This window comes from Tupaia chinensis, unplaced genomic scaffold, assembly GCF_000334495.1.
Source record: "Tupaia chinensis unplaced genomic scaffold, TupChi_1.0 Scaffold143651_1, whole genome shotgun sequence".
NCBI lineage: Eukaryota > Metazoa > Chordata > Mammalia > Scandentia > Tupaiidae > Tupaia > Tupaia belangeri.
The window spans coordinates 2,527,406-2,536,820 of record NW_006203500.1 but is presented as its reverse complement, the minus strand read 5'-3'; the positions used below and the strand labels follow the sequence as shown (position 1 = coordinate 2,536,820).

Genomic DNA, 9,415 nt, shown 5'->3' with positions numbered 1-9,415 from the left:
CGACCAGTGCTACTGCCGGCGAGGCTACCAGCTGAGCGACGTGGACGGGGTCACCTGCGAAGGTGAGGGCACCCTGCCCGCTGTGCGGCGCCCGCAGTGTGCAGGGACCTTCACTTGCACAGTGCCGGTGCTTCACGGGCAGCCGTTACTGCGCTTGCCATTCTCACTAAGGCGTGTTCTAGGTCACAGCTGTTGGGTTTTCATTGCCACAGAAAGAGAGGACCCCCCTTGGAGCGTGCCACACCCCACTCCCTTTCCCTGCTTCTCCATCCCATTAGGACTTGGGGTCCATATGCACATGTGCACAGCGTGTCCCTCAAACCACTGGGGCCAGGCTTTGAAGTGCATTGGGCCACGTGGGATCTGGAGCCCGTGCGTAGCTGAACTACTGCACTCGGGGCTGGCCTTGCGTTGTTTTCAGTTATCTCTCCCGTGAGCTGGAGGTGGGGGAAGAAGCACCCCCAACAGGGTCCCGGCGCTGTGACCCCTGCCTCCAGCCTGCCCTGGATCATGGCCATGTGCGAGCCCGGAGCGCTCAGAGAGGCCTCCGGCTGCAAACACGGAACCTGCCCTCGTGGGTCAGCCTCACAGAGGGTGGCACTTCCTGCTGCCACTATTTGGCCCCAGAGGTGTTTTGTGAGCGAATTGCCCTCCCTTCTGCCCCAGGCACTTGCTCTCTGACCCTGGGCTGGTCCCAGCCCTCTCTGGTCTCATGCTCTGAGGCCTCCTGTGTCCAGCTTGCCCTGTGTGCTGCCCTCCCAGGCCCCAGGGGGTAGGAGCCTGGCCGGTGGTCGTGCCCTGGGCCAGGACGCAGGTGCTGAGGGGAGGTGGCCTGGCCAGTGGCCGTGCCCCGGGCCAGGACGTGGGTGCTGAGGGGAGGTGGCCTGGCCAGTGGCCATGCTCCAATCCAGGACGTGGGTGCTTTGCCGTTGCAGATATCGACGAGTGTGCCCTGCCCACCGGGGGCCACATCTGCTCCTACCGCTGCATCAATGTCCCCGGGAGCTTCCAGTGCAGCTGCCCTTCATCTGGCTACAGGCTGGCCCCCAATGGACGCAACTGTCAAGGTGAGCATGGCAGGCCCTGGGCCGCTCGCCTGTGCTCGGGATCTGCAGTGTTGGTGCTGAGACCAGGCAGCAGAGGATGAGCTCCCACAGCCCAGAGGCCACACCACACGCGGGTGTCTTCAGGGAAAGGGGCCTGCGCATCCACCGTGTGTCCTGGGGGCCACGGGTACCTGGGTCTCCCTCACCCAGACCCAGCACACCAATCCTGGCTGGTCTGAGCCCACCGAGGCTTAGTGGCTGGGAGTATCGGAGCCCCCCAGGCTGACCTCGGCAGCCCTGAGAAGGCCAGGACAGGGCTGGCTGCCATCAGCACGAGGCCTGCCCAGGAGGCAATGGGAAGTCTGTGCCCAGGAAACCCCGCCCTTCGTTTGGTCACCCGACACCCCTACAGTGGCCCGGCCTCCGTGGCAGCAGAGAGCAGAGGGCACAAGCTCTATTGGGGGAGCCTCCCCATCTGGGCAAGGCCTGGCGGGCTCTAGGGCGGGGGGGTCTAGCTGGGGCTGGAGTCTGCTCCATGGGAGCCCAGAGATGGGCCAGGGGCTTCCACCTGTGTTCAGCTCCCATTTCCTTTTTTCTTTTATTTCATTTTTAATCTTTTTTTTTGGGAGAGGTTTTTGCTATAGGGTGCGTGTGCTCTCCAGAAAGACAGAGACCGAGAGACAGAAAGCGAGAAATCACCCCCAGGGGGGGATGGCCACTCCGCAATTCCTTCTCCTTCATTCTCCTCTCGGGATCTTGGGCACGTATGCACATGTGCCAGGTGTGAATTTAAGCCACCGGGTCCGGGACTCGAATTGCTGTCGACTACATGGGAGTCCAGCAACATAGCCATTACACCATCTGCTGGTGCCCATTTTTAATCTTTATGGGAGAGAAACAGGGAAGGAAAGACAGAAGTTTTTTGGTTTTGTTTCTATTTTTAGAGATTTTTGCCACAGGGCATGTGTACTTGGGGAGAGAGAGAAAGACAGTGAGAGGGAAAGTGAGAAATCACCCCCGGGGGGGATTGGCCACTGTGCAATCCCTTCTCCTCCATGCTTCTCTTGGGGTCTTGGGCACACTTGTACATGGGCCCAGCATGAGTTGCAAGCCACTAGGTCCAGCACTCGAACTGCAGTCGGTCATGGGGAGTGCAGCAATGTAACCACTCTGCCATCTGCTGGCCCTTAGAAAGGTATTTTTGACAGGCTTTTGCCATGTTGTGGGTCTTCTTTCCCAGCCTCCTGGTTAGCTTGGGGCACAGGAGCACACACCCACGCCTGGCACATTCTGGTTGGCCCAAGACCTGAACCAAGGCCCCCCATGCGTTTCCAACTTCCCACACAGTGGGACGCCCTCTGTGCCGCCTGGCCGGGCCCTGGCCTCCATTTCTGAGACCCCTGGGGGTTGTCTGTGTCCTGGAACCACCCCTCTGATCATTGAGAGGGGTGACGAGTAGCTTTTGTGAACAAACGTTCAAGGGGCATGCATGTTGGCCTCCCCTCAGGGAACAGGCCTGAGGCTGGGTCACAGGAGCAGCGTCTGCCCTTCCACCTGAGCCCCCCACAGGCTGTGCCTCCACTGGCTATGGAGGCCCTCGGTTCTGCAGACGTCATTTCTGGTCATGAAGGGGGTGGCTTGGGTCGAAGGCAGCCTTGGCTGTGGCAGTTCCCACTCGGCTCGCCCGAGCCCCACATGGAAGCGCTTTGCTGGGCGTTTCTGCCGGAGCAGATGACTTTTCTGTCCTGGCCAGGCGCCCTCACCGCAGCCCCGGGTCCTGCCCAGACACAGACACATCTGAGCCGGCTCCGAGATGGGGAGAGCTGTTTTGCTACCAAGGATCAAGGGTTTGGCGCCTGGTTTTTGTTTGTTTGTTAAGACAGAGAGCATGTGCACACACACAAGCCAGAGGGAGAGCGAGAGGCCCCGACAGGGTCTCGTCAGGCTAGGCCCCCCCCAGCCCTGTGACTCCACAGGGCTCTGGGTGCCATCTGAGCCTCGCCATGTTCTTAGGCCAGCCCGGAGATCTGCACCATGGTCGGCCAGGTGGCTTCCAGCCTTGCCGGCACTTTTGTGATCACTGGGCCACAGAGGCTGGTCCTTGGACAGGTGCCTCCCAGTTGTGGCCACGTCCCCTGAACCCTGTCATTTGGCAGTGTCTGAGTGTGTGGGAAGGGGACCCTCACCCCATCCCAGGGCCTCTCGTCATAGCTCTGTAGGGTCCACAACAGAAGCCCCCGCCCTGGCTCTGGTTTAGCTGGATAGTCACCCACCCTGGTGACCCAGGACATGGGCTTGGCATGCGGTCCCTCTAGCCTGGCATCCTCGCAATGATTTGGGGTCTTGGCTTCTGCTTCTTCCCCCCAGGAGAAGGTAGGGACATGTATAGAGAGCTGCAGAGACCGGGCGGGGAATGCAAGGACTCCTGCCAGCCTGCCCGGGCTCAGGGTGGCTCCGCCACTTACAGAATCCGTGAGTGCGGGCAGGTCCCTTCAGCTCTGTGAGGAAACTTGCCTCCTGGAGTCCTAGGAGGGCCCAGTGAGTGTCTGCCTCCATCTTCTCTTAGCGTCTCCCACCTGGGTGTGCTTACGTAAGGGCGGGTCCTGCCCCTGTGTAAACTCAGGCAGAAGACAGAAGAGCCGGTGGACCCCTCGTGGGGACCCTGGATGCCTCTATCTGTGGGTGGGGATGGCTCCTGCGGCCTCGCCTTCACGGTGGTGCCTCTGTGTTTCCTGCAGACGTTGACGAGTGTGTAACTGGCATCCACAACTGCTCCATCAACGAGACCTGCTTCAATATCCAAGGTGGCTTCCGCTGCCTGGCCTTCGAGTGCCCGGAGAACTACCGCCGCTCCGCAGACACGTAAGTCCCTGGGCCCGCTGCCCTCCGTCCGCGTCGGCCTCCCTGGTGGCCTGGTTCTGGGCCTGGTGAGCAGTTAAGGAGCTGTGGCCTCCATGCCCCTCTCGGGGGACTCCGGAAAACTCCTGTGAGGCGTCTCAGAAAGCCATGGGAATGGTCGGGGTCTCGTCAATGCTTAAGCCAGGCCTGTGTTTGGAGCCAGGCAGAACCACAGCCTTGCTGTTGGCTGGTGTGCCCTGGGCCAGCTCTGGGCCCCGTCTCCCCACCCCCCATAGCACGCAGGTGCAGAACACGCTCGCTCAGTGAGCGGGCAGCGCTCCCTCCCTGTCAGCCAGGTGCACGGGGCTGAGGGCTTTGGGCACACTGCTGTTGCCACCCGCCTGCTCTCCGGACGCGGGAGGCCTGTGGCTGCGTAGGAGCTGCATGTCGGAACCCTGGGGCTGCGTAGCCGTGTGCCTGTTAAGGCTACTCACTCCCAGGCCACCAGGGTGTCTGTTGGGGTGTCCAGGGAGCCTCTTCATCAGGGAGGCACAGACTTCTGGGCCACGGTTCTTGCTCAGACCTCACTTAGCCCTGGTTATGGAGTGAGTCTCATTCGTCCTGCCGGCTGTTTCAGAGTGTGGCTTCCCAGGCAGGCTCATGGCTGGGCTGCCTATCCCAGCCTCGGGCCCATGACCTTGAGCCTGCCTTGGTCTCAGCGGGTGGTCCCTCTCTTCCGAGGATCAGACTCTTGCACAGACGAGGCAGTAGGTCCTAGGGGTCACCACATGGCCTTGTGTTGGCCGAGTGGCCCTGTGTGTTTTTTTCTAGCACTGGGGCTGCCCATTCACTGGTCGCTTCCCTACCTGCCAAGTCCCCAGCGTATTTTCATTGACTTGAAAGCCCAGCACTTTGCACCCTTCCCACGCCTGCGGTACGGAGAGCCAGCCCAGGTCAGGGCTTACAACCCCCAGCGTCTTAGCGAGCTTGTGGGGGACATGGTCGCGGGCCGTGATGAAGGCCCTTGGTTTGGTGCTGTGCAGCCACTTGTCGCAGGGAGCCTGCTGTCCCCCAGGCCTTTGTCGGTGTCTGAGTTTGGGGATTCTACAAGACTAGCTGGGGCATGACTTCAGTCCTAATTCACACACAACCAGAACCAGAGGGGGAGCTGCCCTGTGCGGACCTGGACGCCTCCTGGCCCAAGGGTGGATGAGTGGGCTTTGAGCCCCAGGGCTGTGGCTGGACTGGGCAGGCTGATGTCAGGGCACCTCCATGCAGGCCAGCCATGCAGACCTGGGCAGACAGCGAGCCTGGGTCTGCCTGGGTGATGTGGAATAAGCCCAGTTAGGCAGACAGGCGGGAGGCGGGCCTGTCTGATGGAAAGGGGTATTAGGAAGAGACCCGGGCCCTTTGTTTCCACTCAGTGAGGGGGTCCCATGGCAGGGTTTCTCTCACCCCTGGGGCTGATAAAGAGGGGACTCTCACTGCCCACAAGAGAGGGCTGGAAGTGAGTCTCACCCACTGTAAAGACTCTCAGCTGCTCGGCTCCAGCACCCCAGCACCCCCACACCCCTGGGGCCTGCATGGGGCTGGGTCCTGGCCTGCACAGAGCCACCTGAGTTTCCAGGACTCTGAGCTCCTGGGTGCTGGGCACCTGAAAAGACCATGGCTTTAGAGTCTGCCCCGGGGTTCCTCCCGGATCAGCTACCTCCAGGCCACCTGACCTTGGGCAGCTTCCTGAGTGGCTGGGGGCTTCCATGTCTCGAGGTGAATCGGGGTGATGCCTCCCTCCTGGTCTCCCCTGGCTGACCTGTGACTGGGGGCACAGCATCTCTACTTGCTCTCAGAGAGCTCTTGCTGGGGTGTGGTGGGCACCCCGAGACATGCCGCCCCTGCAGGCTCTGGATGGAGAGAGGGAGGTGGTGTCCAGGCCTGAAAGGCCGTGCAGAGGGAGGACCAGGACTGGGACGTGGCATGGTCAGACTCCCTGTCCTGGCCCTGCCACATGCTGTGTGGCCTGGACTTCCCTCTGGGCCACCCAGGGGCCCTTTCTGCTTCTCTGATGTGTCTGAGAATCCCTGCTGGGCAGGCATGGCCTTGGGGATCCGAGGCGATGAGCAGAGTGTGCCCGGCCTTGTGGTGCAGTCAGTGCCTGTGTAGATGCGGGCACAAGGAGGGTTGGCCACCTGTTCCTCAGGCACCGAGTCGGAGACAAGGGCGCCTCCAGTAACTGCCGCTTTGGTTCTCTGTAGCAGTCTCTATGTGACTCGGGTCGAGCCGAGGCCAGAGACGGGCTCACTGGGGGGGCAGGGCACGTGGCTATGGGGCTATGGCTCTCCTTCACTGACTCACCAAGGAGGCCTGGCCCAGCAGGAGCCTAGTGTGGGGTGTGGGACGTGGGGGCTGGCCTGGAATCTGCATTGGAGGGGCTGCAGGGCTTTGTCCTGGCTGCCTGCTCCTGTCTGGGAGCACCGTGAGCTGTGGTGTGAGCTGTGGTGACCAGTCGTCCACAGAGCAGACTCATCAAAGTTGGAGGGACACGGGCCAGTGAGTGGCCCACAAGGCACGGGGGGACTAACCCTCAGCCTTGAGTTTTCTATCCTGCAGCTCCTCTTCCTCCTCATCAAAACCCAGTCCTCTTAAAGAACTTATCTGACCTCCAAAGCAATTTGTAAATCTAGAAAGAGCCATATTTAGAAAGGACCAGGGCCAGTGCTCCGCGCCCAACACTCGCAAGGACAGGCGCGGTTTAGTCTCTGTGTTTCTCTGTCTCTGTCTCTTCCTCTCCCCACACACATGGCCTCTGGGTGGTGGGGGTCGATTGCGGGTCACTGGAGCATGGCCTGGCACGCTGGGCCACAGACCACAGGGCTGGCCTCGTGGCTCGCCCAGGCAGGCTGTGGAGGCCCCTGCGACCGTGGGAGGAAGCGCTCAGAGCTGACCCAGGACTTTCAGAGGCTCTGGAAACATGGTCTCTCCCCTCAGGGGCTGACACCTGCTGTTGTGGTCTTGAAAGTCGGAGGGAAGTTAGGTGGCCTTGGGTCCATTCTGGAAAGGGGTGCAGGTGAACAGTGTGGTCCGAGGGTGGAGCCTCCAATGGCCCCTGCTCCGCCAGTCTGAATGATGAACATCTGAGATCCGGGAGATCCCAGAGACCCAGGGATGTGCCTGGGCGCCAGAAAGGGCTGGGTGCTGGGAGCCTTTTTCTGTGGAAGGCGGTGCTTTGTGATCATTCTTATAGAACTTGGGGTGTCGTGATCAAATGGGTTGGACTGAAAAATTGGGACACATTGTTCTCTGACATGCAGTGTGATGAGGGGACACGTCTGTGGAAAGCAGGGCCTGGGTCCCTGAGCATGGTCTTCCTTACCAGCTGGGGCTGGGCGGGTGCTGTGGAGGACTCAGTGATGTTGCCTGTCCCTGACTGGACACACCGCTAGCGAGGGCTGCAGTGTGGCCCCAGCCTTTGTGACTCTGGCATGCTCCAGTGTGTCTGGGCAGAGAAGGTAGGATCATTGAAGTCGGGCCTGACCAGGAAAGGGGCAGCCATCCTGGGTGAGCATGGCTGGGGCCACCGAGCCGGGGCTATGTCTAGGCGCCTACTCAGAGACCCTCGTGTGAGGGAGGTTAGGGTGCTCTGGGGAGGGGTCAGGGTGTGGAGCCACTGGTGAGGACGGAGTCCAGCCCTTGGAGGGTGACAGCCAGGGAGCTGGACTAGAACGTCAAGCACGGCTCCCATTCCCGCCGTCCACACGGGCCCTGTGAGCACTTCCATCTGGCCAACCAAACAGGGTTCGTTCCCAGTCCCAGCCGTGGGAGAAGTGGCAGTCTCACACGGGGACTCCAGCGCCACCTGCCGACCAGGCTCAGCCAGGCCGTGCTTGTAGCAGCTGTGTGTGTGTGTGTGGGTTTATATGCGCATGGGTGTGTAAAGGCTTTGCAGTGAGACCGGCTGACTTATTTTTCTATGCAAAGCCTGCGTCAGGACGTTCCCGACGACCCATAGAAACCCAGTCCGGCCAGTGACCGCAGACTGGGTTAAGAGCAGGTCGTGCGTCCTCCCGCCCTCTATCTCCGTCGGTTTGCAGGACAGTGTGAGGAACTGAGCGAGTTGGTGGGAGAGGAGGCCCTGAGGGATGCTGCCCGGCCCCGGGGGAGCAGCTGGGCCTCAGCTCCTCGCCTCCCGTTCTCCACGCCCTCCACAGTCCCAGCCCTCAGATGCCCCGTCTCTGGTAGAAACCTCTCGGCACACGGAGCACTCCTGGTTGGTCTGGCCCTGGGGGTCTCAGAGGTGGCTGCCGCTTAGCAGCCCCTCAGCAGCCCCTGCCCACCTTCCTTCCTGCTGCCTCTGGGCGCCGCCTGAACAGGACCCCCGTCCGTGTCCCCAAGCCTCACTTTCCTGGGACCTCCTCCCAGGGCTGCCCTTTCTAAGGGCTCAGAGTTGTGAATGGCCACGCAACGAAAGACTTCCTTCCAGCCCTGCTAGACAGCTGGAAATAGGTGGGAAACGACTCCTCACCGAGGAGGCTGGGGACAGTAAGCCCAAGTAAGCCAGCCCTGCACAGCGAAGTGGAAAGAGCCGAAGGGAGCCACTAGCTGGAGCAGGGCAGGGGATGCCCAGGCTGGGGACTCAGATGGGGCAAGGTGGGACTTCCTAAGACATCCTTGGCCTGGTCTCTGGGGCTGTGCCTCCTCCTGCAGCTGCTTTCAGAGTGTGACCCGCCTGGAGTTCAGGACGCAGAAGCTGGTCCCTGTCCCCAAACTCTCCCTGTGCTGTCACAGCAAGATAATACCCACCTACATCCTGTCATAGGAGGTTGGCACCTGTCCCCCTCTCCGTCATGGGAAGTTAGGATCTGTCTCATCTCCCTCCCTGGGAAGTTTCCACCTGCCCCGACCCTGCCCTGCCGCTGCTCCCCCACCGGAAATTAGCGCCTACACTGGCTCCCTCACCAGAAGTTAGCACCTGTCCTCCCCTTCCCCACAGGGTTACCAGCTGCCCTGCTTCCCCACAGGAAACTAGTACCTGCCTCCATTTCTGTCGCAGAGCCTAGAGCTCGGGATGCAGAAGGTAGTTTCTGTCCCTAACCTGTCCCCACTCCAAGAATCAGGGGCCATCCCCGTCTCCTCATAGGAACTTAGAACCCGTCCCATTCTGCCACGGGGGCAGAGCTGTCACCATCTCTGCTCTGAGCTGGAACTGGCTGTGGGTATAGGCAGGGAGCTGGCCTAGGGCACAGGGCTTAGTGACAGGGAGCTGGCCAGGGGCACGGGGCTTAGTGACAAGGAGCTGGCCAGGGGCACGGGGCTTAGTGACAGGGAGCTGGCCTGGGGCATGGGGCTTAGTGACAGGGAGCTGGCCAGGGGCACGGGGCTTAGTGACAGGGAATGGGAGCACACCTCACTGCCTGAGCACAGATCTGGTTCCTGCGTCACTCTGGGACCTCAGGAAGGCTTCTCTCTACGCTTCACTGTTCTTACCTGGAGCTGGCACAGTGCCGCCATGACGGTGCAGTTGCAGGGGCACTCCA

The 9,415-nt window shown here is 61.2% G+C and overlaps 1 protein-coding gene across 1 annotated transcript in view; it reads left to right on the top strand.

Moving 5' to 3' along the window:
- The window catches only part of FBLN1 (fibulin 1), a gene marked incomplete at its 5' end in the record, with an annotated part of 96,013 nt that overhangs the window by 42,699 nt on the left and 43,899 nt on the right, over positions 1-9,415 (top strand). Inside the window, 2 exons of the mRNA XM_006164658.3 lie at positions 936-1,067; positions 3,785-3,908. Of these exons, the coding sequence (XP_006164720.1) occupies positions 936-1,067; positions 3,785-3,908 (256 nt within the window). The remainder of the gene's footprint in view (positions 1-935; positions 1,068-3,784; positions 3,909-9,415) is intronic.